General features: G+C 51.8%; 8 protein-coding genes across 8 annotated transcripts; 5 read left to right on the top strand and 3 right to left on the bottom strand.

Moving 5' to 3' along the window:
• Nucleotides 1–135: 135 nt before the first annotated feature.
• Nucleotides 136–1150, top strand: CABS01_10991 (uncharacterized protein; the record flags this gene model as incomplete). Its single annotated transcript, XM_060544346.1, has 2 exons — nt 136–406; nt 465–1150. 2 exons carry the CDS (start codon nt 136–138, stop codon nt 1148–1150), a joined length of 957 nt encoding a protein of 318 aa, XP_060398622.1.
• An 821-nt stretch (nt 1151–1971) lies between these two features.
• CABS01_10990 (YggS family pyridoxal phosphate enzyme) lies at nt 1972–2967 on the top strand (the record flags this gene model as incomplete). The annotated part of the gene is made up of 3 exons (XM_060544345.1): nt 1972–2082; nt 2200–2374; nt 2453–2967. 3 exons carry the CDS (start codon nt 1972–1974, stop codon nt 2965–2967), a joined length of 801 nt encoding a protein of 266 aa, XP_060398621.1.
• A 1131-nt stretch (nt 2968–4098) lies between these two features.
• On the bottom strand, nt 4099–5349 carry CABS01_10989 (uncharacterized protein; the record flags this gene model as incomplete). The annotated part of the gene is made up of 1 exon (XM_060544344.1): nt 4099–5349. The coding sequence occupies one exon, from the start codon at nt 5347–5349 to the stop codon at nt 4099–4101; it is 1251 nt and encodes a 416-aa protein (XP_060398620.1).
• Nucleotides 5350–8205: 2856 nt separating this feature from the next.
• CABS01_10988 (uncharacterized protein) lies at nt 8206–9253 on the bottom strand (the record flags this gene model as incomplete). Its single annotated transcript, XM_060544343.1, has 4 exons — nt 8206–8328; nt 8537–8756; nt 8830–8985; nt 9045–9253. The coding sequence occupies 4 exons, from the start codon at nt 9251–9253 to the stop codon at nt 8206–8208; spliced, it is 708 nt and encodes a 235-aa protein (XP_060398619.1).
• Nucleotides 9254–10753: 1500 nt separating this feature from the next.
• Nucleotides 10754–12404, top strand: CABS01_10987 (uncharacterized protein; the record flags this gene model as incomplete). The annotated part of the gene is made up of 3 exons (XM_060544342.1): nt 10754–11023; nt 11089–11915; nt 12119–12404. 3 exons carry the CDS (start codon nt 10754–10756, stop codon nt 12402–12404), a joined length of 1383 nt encoding a protein of 460 aa, XP_060398618.1.
• A 31-nt stretch (nt 12405–12435) lies between these two features.
• On the top strand, nt 12436–14301 carry CABS01_10986 (V-type ATPase; the record flags this gene model as incomplete). Its single annotated transcript, XM_060544341.1, has 7 exons — nt 12436–12531; nt 12605–12689; nt 12748–12767; nt 12820–12855; nt 12909–13070; nt 13125–13450; nt 13509–14301. 7 exons carry the CDS (start codon nt 12436–12438, stop codon nt 14299–14301), a joined length of 1518 nt encoding a protein of 505 aa, XP_060398617.1.
• A 648-nt stretch (nt 14302–14949) lies between these two features.
• CABS01_10985 (ARP2/3 complex 16 kDa subunit) lies at nt 14950–15636 on the top strand (the record flags this gene model as incomplete). The annotated part of the gene is made up of 2 exons (XM_060544340.1): nt 14950–15204; nt 15289–15636. 2 exons carry the CDS (start codon nt 14950–14952, stop codon nt 15634–15636), a joined length of 603 nt encoding a protein of 200 aa, XP_060398616.1.
• Nucleotides 15637–15876: 240 nt separating this feature from the next.
• On the bottom strand, nt 15877–17130 carry CABS01_10984 (methyltransferase; the record flags this gene model as incomplete). Its single annotated transcript, XM_060544339.1, has 2 exons — nt 15877–16698; nt 16837–17130. 2 exons carry the CDS (start codon nt 17128–17130, stop codon nt 15877–15879), a joined length of 1116 nt encoding a protein of 371 aa, XP_060398615.1.
• Between the last annotated feature and the right edge of the window lie 911 nt (nt 17131–18041).

Below are 18041 nucleotides of genomic sequence, written 5' to 3'. Positions count from 1 at the left end.
GAGATGAGTCGCAATGCCCCAAAGTCCCCTGAGCAAACGGCACAGTAATCGTTGGTTAAAATGCATATCATGAGGCGTTCGTTTCCTCTGGGAAGATCCTGTTCGGTTCTGTTGGTATTTTCTTCATCTCGCGTTATGTTGTGTCTCTGCCAGCTTTCGCTCAGCCGAGCGCTCTTTGGAATACTTTCTTTCACGATACTACCCGTCCAAGCTGCCTACTTCACCGAACCGCCAAGTTTTGAACTTGACCGAAGTGGTGGCCGTGTGACGGTCCCGGATCTCAACAGCACTTACGTGCTTGGACAAAAGGTTCACATTACATGGGAGGTCCCAACTGTGCCATGGATCTCTCTGAGTCTAGTGCACTGGGGACAGGATGCCGGCATAGCTGTAGCGTCTTTCATCAGTAAGGACGATGTTGCGAGGTGCTTCAACTTGGCAATACTAACTGAAACCTTGCAAAGCCAATGATAAAAACAATGGGTATTATACCTGGTACATTGGAGAAAAAGATGGCATCACGAAGGAGACCATAGCCACAAACCCCAACTTCGCTCTAAGACTCATCGACCCAACCGGCAATTACACTCAGACTGATGCGCCTGCGGGCTTCATTGGCAACGCACTGCAAAGTCGCGGCTTCGTCATCAAAGCGAACGCAACATCCGAGCCAGCGACGGAGTCGGCCGTCCCTTCAGCGGGCTCATCGAGCCTCTCCACCGGCGCCGTGGCCGGCATCGCGGTAGGATCCGCAGCGGTCGGAGCTCTGCTTGCAGCGGCTCTCTGTTTCTGGTTCCTGCGCCGACGCAACCGGCCGGCCTATGCTGCAAACACGGGAAACCTGGCTCGCCATCCCACGCCGACGCTCCATCCCGTTGTACACCAGCAGATGCGCCATGATTCGGCATACGCCAGCCCAAACTCGTCCGGCGACCACATGTTTGTGGTGCCGCCGGCACGTCAACTGTCGCATCAGACTAGTAATGTGAGTCCGATCAGCAGGCGGCAGACTCCTCCGCCGTCGTACCCGTCGCCTGTGGACGAGTACCAGAATCCGAGGACGGAGCTGTCTGGTGTCCGGGAGCCTCAAGAGGTGCCGGCGACGAACTCAAGGGGCCGATCAGAACTTTCGGGATCTCAGAGAGCTTGAACTAGTAGGGCGAGACATGGTGATTCTTTGCATGATGGGTGCGGACAGGGATTTCACCTTCAAGAGGACAGCAGCGACGATCTATGAGAGGAGCTAAATGGACGCGGGGGTTAGCAGCATACTAATGAGAGTTTCAATACAACATAGTCACTAATAGTAACTTAATTCTTTCCAGCTGCCAAGCTGCCAAGCTGTCCTCCAGCTAGTATAGTATAAAGGAGTGACAGTTGTCTAACCTCACGATTGAATGACTTGAGGAGACCAAGGGTTTTCGTTCAGATTTTGACCCTGGGTTTGCGAAGTAAAGACCTTTGTCGACAATGTGAATGCGATCATCTAAGATATCATAGAATCCCACCAGAATTCATTTCCCACTGATCATCACAAGAGCGATGCATTTTAGAAGTTGATTAATCCCACTTGCGAAGATACGCCCCTGACGTCGCCGCTCTTCAGTCTGAGTGTACTCCAAGGAACAGCCAACCTTTCAAATGGAATTCTTATCAGGATTATTCAGATCAAAAAGTCCACCCGAGTTAGCTAAATTCGTGACAGTGAAGAAACCTCTAAGTGACCAAAGACAATCAAGGTTGTTGAATGAGTCTAAGACAGGGGAGTAGACTCTAACTCCATCTCCATTACTCCGCACTCTGTTGCGCAGATGGTCAGCCCCATATTTGTTAGCGCAACTATGGCCCGTCTCCGAAGACGCTGGAAGTTCAATGACTCTGCAATTCAACCTCACCTCAACTTTCATAGCCAAAAACTCCGTACCTCGTCTCACCTCACTCATCGATACGACGACCCCGGTAAACCCTGCAATGACCGACGCCCAACCCGAGATGAAGATTGATCCCTCAAGAGCAAAGGCTCTGGTTTCGCAGCTTCAGTCTGTCCAGGAGCGCGTGACTGCCGTCGCTGCGGGGCGAAATGTGAGTCGTCACTCTGTATACTTCCCGGAAACGCTGTTGGGGAATCAGGGAGAATCTCTCTTCACAACGATGTGGAGTATGTTTTGTGCGAGATGGATGCTGATTCAGTGACAATAGGTTCGGTTAGTGGCAGTCTCAAAGCTGAAGCCAGCCAACGATATTTTGGCGCTGCACCAGCAGACCACACCGCCGCAGGTGCATTTCGGCGAAAACTACGCCCAGGAGCTGGGCCAGAAGGCGGAGATGCTGCCCAGGAGTATTCAGTGGCACTTTATCGGTGGTTTGCAGTCAAGTAAGTGTTTCCTCAAAGACTCATGCGCTCCTCGCCCTCCCCTACGTAGTTCTGAGGTAGCTGACGCTTTTCCAATAGCACATGCAAAGAAGCTGGCCAAGATCCCAAATCTCTTCTGCGTCTCCAGCGTAGATACCCTTAAAAAGGTCCAGCTCCTCAACGCCTCGCGCGCGGAGCTCATCTCTTCTTCATCAGGCGAAAGCCCCGTGGAGCCGCTCGGCGTGCACGTGCAGGTCAACACCTCGGGAGAGGAGTCCAAGTCCGGCGCCGAGCCGGGCCCGGATACGGTCGCGCTCTGCCGCGCCGTCGAGGAGGAGTCGCCCGCGCTCAAGCTGCTCGGCCTGATGACCATTGGCGCCATCGCGCGGAGCAAGGCGACGACGCCCGAGAACGAGAACGAGGACTTTGTGTGCCTCAAGGAGCAGCGGGATCTGGTTGTAAATGAGTTGGGCTTGCAGAGGGAGCTGGAGCTGAGTATGGGTATGAGTGAGGACTTTGAGGGCGCGGTGAAGTTGGGTAGTGGGGAGGTTCGGGTGGGAAGCACGATTTTTGGAGAGAGGGGGCCTAAGAGTGAGGCTAAGATTTTGGTCTAGTAGAGTTGGTGTGAAGAGTTTTGGATGTCGAATGACTGTTGGATGAGGCTGGATGAATGTGATGGAGAAAGTTGATACACATTGGCTGTGGGGAAGCGAGGTGAGTTCTGGGCCAGGAATGATGCGGTCTACAACCTGCCCCGAAGTAGTGTTCACACGTATTGATGACGATGATAGATATACAAACCAAGTCACTAGCGTTATGGCGTTCATCCGCCCCCTTTCTTCTAGTTTTACGACGTCTCAGTTGGTGATGCAACGAGCTATAGTTCGTGTGAACCATCCTCTCCAAGGGAGGCGAATAACTCCATAAGTCTGCTTCGAGTAGTAGCTGACTTGGAGAGAGGAGATGGATGTAGGCGCTTTGCACCATCTCCATTTTTACTCGTCCTCAAGCTTTCGGAGTACGCGGCCTCATTTTTCATATGACTCTGGAACTGTTCTTGCCCTCCACTCTCGCTCTTGATTGCTTTTCATCACTGCGAACGATTTTCCTAAGCATTTCTCTCCTCTCATTCATACAAGTTCTCCAGTGCCATACCGAGCAGCATGAACGCGCTAGATCCTCCAGACACATGCTAGGCTTGTCATTCACACGGCGTCAGGGAAGTCTCATGTTTGAGCCTCTGAGAATCAATAATCTGCCAAGCGGGCGGCTGAACAAGAGAAGCAGCACAATAGATAGGATTGAGGCTAGCTATGACACTCAGTCACCTCACGACAAGGAGACGGACAATAGTGGGGGGTAGGATTCATCCTGTGTTAGCGGGAAAGCGTGTTAGTACACCGAGGATCATTTTTTTTAATGGGTTTATATTGAGTATATAAACCCGAACGAACGAAGTAGAGTTGAACCGATCGGCCTAACTCAAAATGTAGGAACTCAAGCGAGAACCCAAGACCAGAACTCCTTTTAACGCCCTCCGACCTGTGGTGTCTTATTGCACCGGGTATATCATCCAAGGAGAATCCAAACTCCAGACAATGCTCCAGAAAGCATGGTGCCTTTTTTTCACCGGGCATTCATGCCGTCACTGCCCTCCCTTCTTTTTGGAGTGGCTTTCTCTCTCCAGTCCTCATACCAGAGAACCCCACACCCACAGACTCCCCGTTCCGAATACCTTCCTTCGCTTAAAGGTGTTGGGCAATGATCCCATCGACCTCATCTGCCAGGACTTTGTAGATGTAGTCCTGCATGTCCGTAACGAACACAGCGTTGATCTTGGCGTCGAAACTGGGGAGATCCGGATTGCTGTCGAATAGTTCGTCGGTCAAGCGGCAGCCATCACACCAGAGATAGTAGTCTTGTTGCGTGAGCATCACCATGAGCTTGGCCAGAGTGTTCGTCATTTGCTTGGCCTGCTGACCGACTTGTACCAAGCGACTTCGGTATCCCGGAAGCTGGTTCGTCGAAGGATCGCTTGTACGCAGGATATCCTGAATTCGCCAGGGCTCGATCGGGATGCCCCTTCTGCGGTGAACTTCAAGAGTTGCAGCGGCTCCAGCCGCGACTTGGCCGAGTTCTTCTGGCCCGTTACACTTCTGACGGAAGTGGTGGCAGATCTGAGCGAGCCTGACGAGATGGGCGTTGAGGGCAACACGAAGGCTCTCGTACTTGTCGATGGTGGTCTTGCTGGTGCGGCCATCTCTCCCGTCAATCTCGCACGCCGTTCCGCTCTTTTGGCACTTGGAACAGGCGTGGCCGGGGCTCCCGTCGCACTTTGTCTTCTTCCTGCGGCACGACTTGCAGGAGAAGGCCCTGACGGCGCGAGCAGGCTTGTCTGGCGTGGCCCCCTTTGGCCTGCGCGGGGCTTTGGCTTTGCCGTTGCCGTTGCCGTTGCCCTTTCCTCTTTTCTGGACTCTTGCGTCCTGATTGTTTGGGCCGAGGACGTCTCTAACGACATTGTCGTCGCCGAAATCCACGTCGAATTCCTGAGCGAATATGCTGTCGGCGGCGGGAGCTTCGGGCGCGAAGAAGGGCCCAGGAGGGACAGGGACAGGAGCGGGGAGAAGAGCAGGGTCAATTGAATATGGCATTTGCTCTTGGAAGTTAAATCCACCGCTGTTGCTGGCGTCCATGCCTCCTGCTGGGCCTGATTCATTGGCGTATACTCCGGCGCCTTGGACGATACCAGAGGTGACAGTCCCGTCCAAACCTTGTGGGGAGGTCGAATTAGACAGGCTGGAGACCATCTCGCTGAATTGGTTTTGGATATCCTCGCTCTCCCAATCAATGTCAATGTCTTGGGAGTTATGAGGCACGACCTCGGTAAGACTTTCGTCCCAGACGTGAGTGACCGGGTAGTACGCCGGATTCATCTGGTAGTCCTGGGGATTCATCTGGTAGTCCTGGGGATTCATCTGGTATTCCTGGGAATTCATCGTGTTTGTTGGTTGTAATGAGTATATGATGAGAGGAGTTGTAGTTCAATTGGATTGATGAATGTATGCCAGATGAACTGTAGTGTGATGAAGACTAGAGAAGCTGACAACCACAAGACAGAGGAATGCTTGGCACTTTATAGGAGACAGGAAGAAGCAGAAGCTACAGAGGTTCACGATGCTCCCGCACCCCGGGAAGCATAATTTGGAGAGGATGTATCTCCGGCGATGTCTTTTTGGCTAATGTACACGTCCATGAAGCAAAATGGCGGCAAGTAGAGGGGTTCAGGAGTGTAAAACAGCCACTCGGTGACTGAATTCTGGAGGCAAATACCCGGGCGTCCAGGCACAGGAAACATAGTTCGGAGTGGGAGCGGTAACCCCGAAGACATTTCTGTCCGGGTAAGTGTTCTGGGCATAAGTCTTTTGAGGTACCAAAGAATGGTAAGAGGGGATTGGGCACGGTCTGAGGAGTCTGGTGGCGAGTAGAGCAATTGACGCGGAGATAGAGGGAGTTGAGAATGTGAGGCTTGAGGATTCGAGAGCTTGAGGATTACGGACATTGCGGTTCGTTGAGGGAGGTGTACACGACTTCAGAGCATTGGATATATTTCTTGTTAGTATAGAGATGCCATTGCTAGATGCTGAAACACAACGGTATTAATTGATTCTCTGTTCTGCCAACTTGGACGAGATTCATTGCACTTTTATTCGTTGCAATACCAATTTCAAGACCATGGATTGACATCAGTCACACAGGAGTGGGCGATGGTCGAGGCAATGAGCATCCGGACTGCCCGCACCTCTTTAGACCATTGAAGGCTGCAGTCGCTGTCGTTCCATGGTCAGACACGCAGCCACTCCGGGCTGCCAGACGTAGAGACCAAGAGTTTAAACTACTATAGGTACCAATTGGCCGTCTATGAAGTCTTCCATCATCCAATTCTTAGATATGCCAAGGTACCTCAGACCTGGAAGACTTAGACGCCGGATTGCCGAGGCATTTCATGTCTCCTTTTCTTACAGATAGTTCCACGGAATCCAGGGTGAGAGTCAAAGGGACTGGAGAGCTTGATGCCCAGTGGACCAAGCCATCAGCACTGACACTTAACCGGACTTTGACTGTGTTCGCTTCTGCGTTGGTCCTACTGTGCGGCTCAGCAGAGGAAAACGAAAGTCCGGTTCTCAACCGTGTAAGTCGGTGTAAGTGGTCCGTGTAAGTGAGCCGTGTAAGTGAAAAGTCAATAGAGTGTCGTCGAATGGTCGCCTGGGGCAGCGAAAATAAGGTTTCGGTTGAGTCAATTGGGTGCGCTGTGCCTGAAGATCCGCCCCACGAACACCCATAGGGCCGGCCGTCTCACTGGGTTGGCCAATGACATCTCCCCTACGCCGCCTGACAGATGCACCAAATGCCTGGTTCAACTGCTTTTCGCCTACTGCCGTACCTTAATTCTACTTTCGCTGTTCTCGTTTATCGCAACTTTCTACGTCCTTTCCTTTTAGTTCTACGCCGTTTGAAGCGTCGCACCAAAGAAATCTCCTCATATCGTCTATGAGAGGCAACCTGAAGAGGAGTGTGGAAGCCAGGGCCTCTTGATTCATCGGAGATAGCAAGAAGAATCTGCACACCATGTTGGCCCGCACTGTTGCACTGTGGCTATGTGAGCAAGAAGGCGGCGATGGAGCGGAAGTAATCTTGGCCACTGTGTTAAACACACTAAGAACCGAATTCTGAGGAACCCGGAAGAGTAGGTACCTGAACATGGAGGGTGTCTTTCTTCAGGTACCTCACGCTGGAGCGCTCGTCCAGGTATGAGAGTAATTTTTTCGAAACTTCACTTCCCGGACGGAGAAGTGGCGGCGTTGCTCCTCTCCCCGGCGGGGAGTAGATGCCAGACACTGGAGCGGAAACAAGTGGCCGGCCAGGTAGCCAAAACTGGGATACCCAGCTGCGCCCCCAAGTGTTTTGTGTCTTCCATGGGCTCTTAGATGACAGAAAGACTGGAAAGCCAATGCCAAAGCTATGGGTAGAGAGGTTTCATGAAGGCTATTGTTGGAATCTCGGGATTCTGGATTAGCTTTCGTGGTGATTATTGCCTTGATCAACAGCCATAGCTCACATATACAGGGACAGGGGAGGAAGTGAGCTCTGCAGTCTACTGTTGGAGGACTCTGCTAGCATCACACGTCCGGCAATCAATCAAACAATCGGCGAATATCGTCTACCTCACCTGGAACGATGTTGAGAACGGTTGTAGAATTCTTCCTCTTACAGCCTGAACACCGTCACCAGTGGCATAGCCAAATGATAAAAGGTACACGGAGCACACTAGGACTGTCTATGAAGCCAAGAGCATTGCCCATATCCTCAACCACTGGTCGACACTCTTTTGTTGGTGATGGGCGACAGCAGAGCATGAGTATTAGACGGTAACAAAATACTGTGAGTCTCGCTTATATCAATGAGTTCTAGACCAGTACATATTTGATACGGAATGCCAATTGAGCCCTGTTGCTTGCCATAATTCGTCACCCTCAAGGCCAATTGTCTGTCCAACCCAGGCTGTATCCCACTTATGGAGAGGTAGTTACAGCCCGTCCCGATCCCGTCCCGATGTTGAAGGTCAAGACTCCTCGGCGGCAGCCTCGCTGTAAGATGGGCAACGGTCAGAGTCAGTGACGATTAGGTTATCATGAGGAAGCTCATGTGGAGTCTGAAAGTATTGACCCACAATCCTTTCCTTACCCTTACTGCTTGACCAGCAGCACAGAAGACCCGAGTCAACGGTAATGGTTAAGGAGTCATGGAAGTTTCCTAAATGATGTCTCTAGATGCCAATTACATGTCAAACCATTTTAGAATCGGATGGTTTCCAGAAGTGAAGACTCTGCAGTCGCCAAAATGAGCATGAGTTGGGGGTTCTTTGGATAGTGGAAAGAGATGTCGATGTTCTCATTTACGGTGCGACGTATTGAGATCTGGGTAGATCAGTCAAGCTACGTGTAACTCAATTGACTTGGAAGTATGACATGGCGTCACTTGAACGCGATTCAATTTGTTTTCGTTTCGTTATTAAGCTATGGAAGCAATGTGATGATTGTGCTGATATTAGATCGAACTGATTCCTTCCAACAGCATCCCCTTATCTCATAGCAAGGGTAAAAACAGGCCAACAGCGACAGCTACAATCGGAAAGGCCACTGGAACTCTCAACGCCCCCGCAGCACCATCAGGACCGCTGCCCCTCGAAGTAGCCGTTGTAGTTCCCTCGGCGGTTGTGGTGGCCGAAGTCTGGAACGGGTAAGAAAAGTTGACTGCAGCCGAGATACCAGGGCAGACGCCCTCGAGAAGCTGCTTGGTGTACAAATTTTCTGCCTGGGATGGACAGACAAGAGACAAGCATACGCTAGCTTAGGCATGAGCATAACTACTACTTCGCAACACATCGTGGAAAGTCGAAGAATGGGAGGGATACTCACCGTGCTATACTCTTGTGTGCTGGACATAAGCAATCGGTCAAGACTCCGACGGCACCCGATGCGTCGTTTTCTTTGAGGGTTCTGGTTACGTATGGTGCGCAGCTTTTCGACCAGAACTGGTCCAGTATGACGGAGTTTGTGCAAGAAGAGTAGAGTCTGGATAGTTTTGTGAGTCACTTGCTTTTGGTGACTGAGGAAGTTGGAAGATATCATACATCCATGGCCTGATTAGGCCTCTGGTGGTACACTCCTCGTCCCAGGGGGTGATCCGCGGTTTTGATGGCCCGGCCAATGTGGGCATGATACCAGGCACCGACTGCGTCTGTATCGCTGTCTGTCCCGAGACAAGTTGAGGCATGAGCCATATGAAGAGAGCGAGAAGAGGCAGGAAAGCCCTATTCACTGAATGGTTGAATTTTTCCATCGTGGGCATGGAGGTTTGAAGCATGATAAGGTGCAGATTGCATGTAGGCGTTTGGAGAAGGCTCACGCAGAATGACTACCTTACTGCAAGACGCCTCGAGAGGGTAATTGCCCTTTACGGCGCAGCTCGCCACGCGCGTACGCGATTATTGAATGAAACACAAACATCTAGACTGCTCACGAGACTATTAGACTACCTGGAGAAACCGCACTCGGTCCAATACGCTACACTCTGCTTGCTGTGCCGCCCAGTTGCATCTCAGGATCAAGGCGGAATTGGTGTACGCCAATCTTGAGCGCGAAAGGCCACTGTTTAACTCCATCGTTTTATATTACTAGAGGATTACCGTAGTACATATAGACGCTACCCTACCCTCAAATTCCGCACTATTTAACCTTAACCCTTTTTATAAATTACCTATTTTTTTTTCTATTTTACCCTCTCCCTCGTTAAGGGATTATTAAAATTATAATTTTAATAACTTATTAATAAGTTAATATTATTATTTAAAAATAAGTAACCTATATTTATATATAAATACTAAGAGTTTTATTATTATAAAAATAATAATAAATATATTAAAGTACTTAAAAAAGCTTTTTAATAAACTTTTAATATTATTTAAAACTATAGTTCTCGAGTTATAAAAAAAAGCCGAAGCGATATATTAATACGGCCTTATTTATCTTATTAATATTAATAATAATCTTTTTAATATAAAATATATTATTAATATTTTATAATTATATTATTACTTTTTATAAATTATACTTAATATTAATAAGGATTTTAATATTATTTCTTAGTTCGTTTTTTAATTTCTTTATTAAAACTATTATTATAAAATTAGTTTAGTTATTAATATTTTAATAAGTATTTTAATTTAATTTAGAAACTTTTATAACTTTTAAAAAGAGGCTTTTAAAGGACTTATGATTAAATTTTTTATTTATTATAAATAAAGCTATTATAATTAAAGCTATAATATTAATTACGAACCTTAATAATAAGTAGTTAATAATATAATTATCTTTTTTTTATAATAAGCTTAAAAAAGTATTTTAATTTAAGTACTAAGTAAGTACTATACTATTTTATTAAAACTATATTCTTATACTTATAACTTAAAAAGAATTAACTTTCTTTGATAATAAGGTACTTAGAGCGCGAAAGGCCCTGGTCTAATCTCGTATATTGATTCATACTGAAAGACGAGGCAGACTTTGACAAACAAACGTAGGCAACTGGGAGATAGTAGAGATTTATGTTTTGCAATACGACATTATGCCATTGAGATGTAGGAATGCGGTTGCGCTTGAGACGTTGGGCTAACACGGGTATTGACCAGCTGGGCCCAGGCGGCACCACCTGTATCTGGCCGAGGCATTGTGGAAGCCGACGATATGCGGCCAAGCTCCCTATGCCCCAGCTCTTCTCCAAGGTCTCTGTAACTTGCCGATCGACCCCTCGTTGCCATTCCTCATTCAATTCAACCTCAAAATGCTTGCCATTCGCCCATCAGTCTGTAGGGCGTGCCGAAAGGCCCAGATCCGCCCGGCGAGAGCGTTCGCAACCGCCAGCGGTCCCATCCAGCAGCCGCCCCGCGACAACTATGTGAAGCTCGTCGAGGTCGGTCCTCGCGATGGCCTCCAGAACGAGAAGAAGACGATACCCCTTGCGACCAAGATCGAGCTGATTGAGAGGCTCGCCAAGACTGGTGTGTCTACAATTGAAGGCGGCTCCTTTGTCTCGCCGAAATGGGTTCCCCAGGTAAGCTTACCCAAGTGGCCTGATGAATCTTGGGATCAGTGTTACTGACGGTTGAACGGTTACAGATGGCCAATTCAAGCGAAATTCTCGAGCACCTCCTCACCCGAAAGGTTTCCTCTCCAGCTCAAACATCATACTCATTCCTCGCACCGAATATCAAGGGTCTGCAGAACGCCCAGGCGCTGCTGGCCAAATACCCCGGCGCATTCGCATCACAACTCCAGCCCTCAGCTGATGCTTCGAACCCCGCCGTCGAAGTTGCCGTTTTCGCGGCAGCGACCGAATCTTTCTCGAAGAAGAACCTCAACTGCGACATTGCGACGTCACTAGACCGCTTCCGCGAGGTCATTCGCGAGTCAAAGGCGGCCGGCCTCCGCGTTCGCGCATACGTCTCTGTGGTCCTCGGTTGCCCCTTTGAGGGGTACGACGTTGACCCGCACAAGGTCGCCGAGATCTCGACGGAACTGCTGGAGTCGGGCGCCGATGAGGTGTCTCTGGGCGACACCACCGGCATGGGAACCGCTCCCCGGACCAAGGAGCTGTTGAACTGCATGAGGGCTGCGGGAATCCGCAACGAGGATATTGCGATGCACTTCCACGACACGTACGGCCAGGCCCTGGTTAACACGGCTGTGTCTTTGGAGCATGGTATTCGCACTTTCGACAGCAGTGTTGGCGGTCTTGGAGGATGTCCTTACAGCCCCGGTGCGACTGGCAATGTGGCTACGGAAAACATGATTTACTTTATTGAGAGTCTGGGTATGGACACTGGCATTGACCTGGATGCGATGTCTGATATTGGTGCTTGGATCACGGGCGAGTTGAGCAAGGCCAACGACAGCACTGTTGGAAAGGCTGTTTTGGGCGCCAGATCTCGTGAAGCGGCGACAGCGTAGTCTTGAGTTTCTTGAGAATCGAATTGGAGTTTGAGATGCATTTTTCAGTTCGTGTCTTGATCTGTATTATCGCATGAGTTCATACTGCCCTGAAATGCCCAGGGAAAATGCATTGGAAGAAGGTGAGGTACCTCGTATTACCTTCAGGTTGGAGTGCGGGCAGTCATGTGATGTCACTGCCACAATTCGTGACTGCTAGCGCCCAAGCTGACACTGAGACCGATAATGGCACACTGGGAAGCTCCCAGGCGTCCAAGGCCCGCGCCCCCCAGTCATCAGTGATCTTATCGGCGCCACCTCAGCTTGCCGAGCGGGCTCCACCAAGACGAAGCAAGCTCCAGTGCAGTGCATTCGACGACACTGCACCGACCTGCCAACCTCCTCCAGCTACGTACATCGCAGCGCCTCGCATCGTCTCCATCAATCCGCCCGCCCACGCCCTTCCTAATCGCCCCCCCTCCGACCCAACACGCATTGTCTTCTAATCCGGCGCTGTCTCGCTGATAGTCAGAAGCAATGAGTGACCCGCGGGAGCCCTCTTACTCCATCGTGCCGAGAATTCGGTACAACACCGTCGGCGGTGTCAATGGACCCCTCGTCATCCTTGAGAATGTGCGTCGTCGCCCAGTCGCGCTGGAGTTTCCGTCAGCGAATTATCTGAGTTAGGCACTGATTCTGCATCTAGGTCAAATTCCCCAGATACAACGAGATTGTCTCCCTGACCCTGCCCGATGGAACCAACAGACAGGGTCAGGTTCTCGAGGCTCGAGGTATTTACACAACGTCATTCCTCTGCTAAATAACATGCGTGCTAACGAACATCTCTAGGTGACCGAGCCGTCGTCCAGGTATGCGAAAACGAGCGATCACACGAGAAACACCGATTGACGATGGAAACAGGTCTTTGAGGGAACATCAGGCATCGATGTTAAGAAGGTATGAGATCATCGCATCTCGACAAATATGACGAGCGCTAAAACTCTAGCCAGACGAAAGTCGAGTTCACCGGCCAGAGCTTGAAGCTTGGTGTGTCGGAGGACATGCTGGGTCGTATCTTTGACGGTTCCGGACGTGCTATCGACAAGGGCCCCAAGGTCCTTGCTGAGGACTACCTCGACATCAACGGCAGTCCCATTAACCCCTTCTCCCGTGTATGTGACGCCCCCGAATATCACACCATGGTCTTGGGTTCTGACACGTTGTAGGAATACCCCGAGGAGATGATTTCGACCGGTATTTCTGCCATCGACACCATGAACTCCATCGCCCGTGGACAAAAGATTCCTATTTTCTCTTCGTCTGGTCTGCCGCACAACGAAATTGCCGCCCAGATTTGCAGACAGGCCAGTTTGGTCCAGAAGCAGGGTGTCACCAACAAGGGTGTCCACGACGGCCACGAGGAGAACTTCTCCATTGTCTTCGGTGCCATGGGTGTCAACTTGGAAACCGCCAGATTCTTCACCCGCGATTTCGAGGAGAACGGCTCTTTGGAGCGTGTCACCCTTTTCCTTAACCTTGCCAACGATCCTACGTGAGTTTTGATATCAGAATGTACCGTAAAGGAATGTGCAGGCTGACAACCATGCCAGTATCGAGCGTATCATCACTCCTCGTCTCGCGCTTACGACCGCCGAATACTACGCCTACCAGCTCGAGAAGCACGTTCTCGTTATTCTTACTGATTTGTCCGCTTACTGCGACGCTCTTCGTGAGGTCTCAGCCGCCCGTGAAGAAGTCCCGGGTCGTCGTGGTTACCCCGGTTACATGTACACGGATTTGTCCACCATTTACGAGCGCGCCGGTCGTGTGGCGGGTCGCAACGGTTCCATCACCCAGGTTCCCATTTTGACCATGCCCAACGAGGATATCACTCACCCCATTCCCGACTTGACGGGTTACATTACGGAGGGTCAGATCTTCGTCGACAGAGGCCTTTACAACCGTGGTATTTACCCGCCCATCAACGTTCTGCCGTCTCTGTCTCGTCTCATGAAGTCTGCCATTGGTGAGGGCATGACCCGCAAGGACCACGGCGATGTTTCCAACCAGCTCTACGCCAAGTACGCCATCGGTCGTGACGCCGCTGCCATGAAGGCTGTCGTCGGTGAGGAGGCTCTGTCAGCTGAGGACAAGCTTTCTCTGGAGTTCCTCGAGAAGTTTGAGCGCCAGTTCATCAACCAGGGCCAGTACGAGGCTCGCACCATTTACGAGTCTCTCGACCTGGCATGGAGCTTGCTCCGTCTCTACCCCAAGGACCTGCTCAACCGTATTCCCGGCAAGGTTCTCAACGAGTTCTACCAGCGTGCGGCCAAGGAGGCCAAGGACAAGGGCAAACAGAGACAGCAGGTGCAGCAAAACGAGGAGAACCTGATTGACGCATAAGCGGAGACGCTAAATGTGGGTGCTTGATATCCCCCAGAAGTCGGCAACGTAGTAGGACAACCAGTCGACGTTGTGTATACGTATAGGGGGGCACGAGAGTGTGAGATGGGCAACTTTTGGACCTAGACAATGGCATGCAATTATTAGTTTCTACACATGCCATGTCTCAGTGATGTTCTTGTGTTTGCGGTAGATGTGCGCGAGATTTTCATCATTTACAGAATTGTTTTTTGCATTTGTATTCCCGGACGAACAATGCGATGTCCAGCCAGATGAACCAGCGTGGACCCATGAGGAGTGACATCGAGGCTTTTGATGGCCAAGATCCGGTCTACAGCGGGTTAGAACGAATGAACCATGGCACGGACCAACGTTGTCAGCCAGGCGCACCGCCTCAGTGAACCCCACATCATCCACACCGAGCCAACTCCCCACCATGAGCATGCGGCTACCTTACCTTACCTCACCTCCCGACCTTACCTGACGCAAGACGAGAGTTCCTGCGCAGAGCAATCCGACGAAGCTACCTACTTTCAACCGCACCAGCGACCGACGGCATATAGAAACCTTGCCGTAAACACAACCTCACCTACCGATAAGTGAACCGAACCCTTTGCGTATACGGCATAGCGAACGACCATACCCACAATGTCCATTCACCGGGAGCTCAACGCCGCCTCGCTCAGCGACGCCTGGCGGACCATCAACATTGACGCCCTGCAGGAGGACTCGGCGTGCAACTTTGACACCAACACCCTGCGGCCGCCGCAGCCCGAGATTGGCGAGGATGAGGTCCGGCAGCTCGCGGGCCAGGTGCGGCAGTTGCTCCGCGGCGGGGACGCCGAGGGGGCGTTGAGGGGATGTTTGGAGTTTCCTGTGTACAACGGACCTGATGGCGCCAAGGTGAGATTTAAGACCCGGGGTTTCTGATATCTAGGCATTCGAATGGAGCTCGGGAGGTTGCTAATCGAGTTATTCCGCGAACAGGATGCCCACCTCCAGACCATCACCGAGGTCCTCCAATCCATCAAGGCCTCCGAGATGACGCCCCTCCTCAAGTCCATCTACGGCGGCGCCGGCGGACCCGAGCTTCTCGACGTGCTGATGAAGTACATTTACAAGGGCATGGCCGGCTCTGCGGCCTCTGGAGGACTGAGGTCGCCGCCGCCGCAGGCTGCGCCGAGCGGGTTCAGCCAGATGGGCGGTCGCCCCGGAGCCACCAACGAGAACGTCGGTAGCGCGATGAGCGTGTTGCTTAGCTGGCACGAGAAGGTTGTCGACGTGGCTGGGTTGGGAACTATTGGTCGTGTCATGACGGATTGGAGACGGGTTTAAGGGGGCGAGAAGGACGAGGAACAGTGAGAGAGAGGGGGCGGAAAAGAAAAGGGTGTGTAATGAACTTCATGACGAGTACGGGCATGCTCGGGGTTTTGGGCGTGTCTTTTTTTACTGAATCCAATTAGAAAAAGACTGGGCGTGCCGACAAATGAAATCCATAGAATTTTTTGTTTTGACTCTTGATTTTACAGGTTTTACAGGTGGTTTCTTACAAATGTGCCAGGTTCGGCATCATATCTAATTGGACTCTAAGATGTCCTTGAGGTTCACGTCCCCGCTTCCTCTCGGCAGCGCCGTGGGCTGGTCGGCGCCCTCGTGCCACCCGATCATGTAAATGATTCTAAACGTGGCGGGGATGCTCCCGTCCTCGTTGCCGTGGAGCTCCCTGTAGATGCCCTCGTTGGCCAGCAGCACCTCCCTCCTGATAGCGCCCATTTCCCTGCCGAGGATGGCGTTGCCCTCGCCCATGGCCTGCAGGTCTTGCATGAGCGCAAAGGTGTCTGGGTAGTCTACGACAATGTCGTCGACGTCGACGGTCAGCATCTTGAAGCCGGCGCGCTGCATCAGGCCGCCCACGTCGCGGACGTCGGCGAGGGGAGACACGTGCGGGGAGATGCCGCCGCGGCGCTCCTGTTCCGCGAGCTGGAGGGAGGTGCGCAGCTCAAAGAGGCTGTCGCCGCCGAGCATGGCGCCGATGAAGGGAGCGTCTGGCTTGAGGACGTTGTTGATCTGCGTTAGGACGCCCGGGAGGTCGTTGATCCAGTGTAAAGACAGGGAGGAGAGGACAAGGTCGAAGGAGGCGGGCTCGAAGGGGACGTGTTCCTCGTCGACGAGGACGGTGCGGGTGATGGAGATGTCGTTGTTGAAGGGGAGGTCGGCGTCGCGGTGAAGGAGGGCGTGGGAGGACTCCGCGGCGACGAGTTCGCCTATGCGGGTGGCGAGGGGTTCTGAGATTGGTTTCGAGGGGTCCGGGTCTGGGTTCTCGCGGGTGAGGGCGCGGGCTACGTTGCAGGAGTTTGCGCCTAGGTCGAGGGCGCGGGGAAAGCTTCGTTTGATGTCCTGTTGGAGAGCAATGTATTAGTGTCTGGTTTGTCTCTAGAGGCATTGGCCATCGTGGATGCTGTCAGGTTGAGGTCTGCCGTAAAGCAATGCTCTGGGAGAGGGGGATCATGGATGTGATGGTGGTGATGTACTCACCAGTAACCTCTCGCACAGCCGGTTTGCGACTTCATCTTTGAGGTAATCTGCTTGCCGGCTGGCCTCGGGATTCGATGCTGCGCGCTCCTTTTGCAGCCATTTTGTGCGACGGTTGAAGACCTGAAAGGCAGCAGAGCCGCCGCCGGATGTTACAGCGTAGGACCGGCGTATGGTTGTGGAGGGGGATCCGGCGAAGAACCGGGAGCTCGGTGCGGCGGCGAGGCACACCACCCGTCTGGTCGTGGAGTTCATCACCGGCGCCGCATATCTACACCGGAGTGCTGAGACGGACATGTGGGAAAAGGTTTGTGTGACTTTTTGGAATTGAGAATCCTGCTGGAGAACAAAGAGACGGTGGCGGCTGTGGTATGTGGTAGGATTTGGGTTTTTTGTTGAATAAAAGAAGGTTTTCTTATTATGGATTGACAGACGGGAGGGGAGCTCTTTCCTTCTGCATGGGAATTTCAGCAACTTCGATGATGTAGCACTTTAGTTCGGCTTGTCAGCACACTTTGGAGCTTGCCAATTGACGGGAACCAACCGAGTTTAGCGCGCATAGTTACGTACCTTTCTGACGGGGAAGGTGTCGCTCCTGCACGGGCCTGTAGCGTGCGTGCCCCCCCGGTCAAAGTCCCCTCTTGAGTTTCTATCTCCCCAAATTCATCAGTCAGCAACGGGGAGCATGTTCAATGGCTTGAGAAATAGGTCGATGGAAGTACCTTGCAACACCCCTGACGCGCCTAGTCTTCAAGCAGCGGGCACACTGCGCGCACAGCAGCAAGGCCGCCCGTGAAGAGCCCAGTCTATGGGGGACAAGTGTGACAAGCAAGCACCTGATAGACACTGGGACGCTTACCTGACTGTCCTGGCGTTCAACTCGCAGCAGCTGTTGATGCCCGTGTTGCGTGTTGTAGACATCCAGGATGCTTTCGCTGAGGTGAGAGGTACATGACCTGTAAAGAAGTACAAGCAGAGGTACCTCGGAGTGGTTTGACGGGCCCGTTCAGACGTCCAATGTGCGGGTGGCACATCTCCACACATTGGCTGCATTCCCAATCCCAAGCCTTCCGGGCTTCTCTAAAGTGTCGTTTTCTCCCAAGCCCGCGAAAGCCCCTCGAACCCCTTTCCTTGGAGTTTCGTTTCCCATTTCACAATTTCGCCCAGTGCAACATCGCGAATCGACGCCGAAACCCTTACAAGACCGA

Source organism: Colletotrichum abscissum (genome assembly GCF_030869225.1).
Source record: "Colletotrichum abscissum strain IMI 504890 chromosome Unknown Scaffold_29.1, whole genome shotgun sequence".
Classification (NCBI taxonomy): domain Eukaryota; kingdom Fungi; phylum Ascomycota; class Sordariomycetes; order Glomerellales; family Glomerellaceae; genus Colletotrichum; species Colletotrichum abscissum.
Note: the sequence above shows the minus strand (reverse complement) of the source record. Positions and strands in the feature narration are given on the sequence as shown.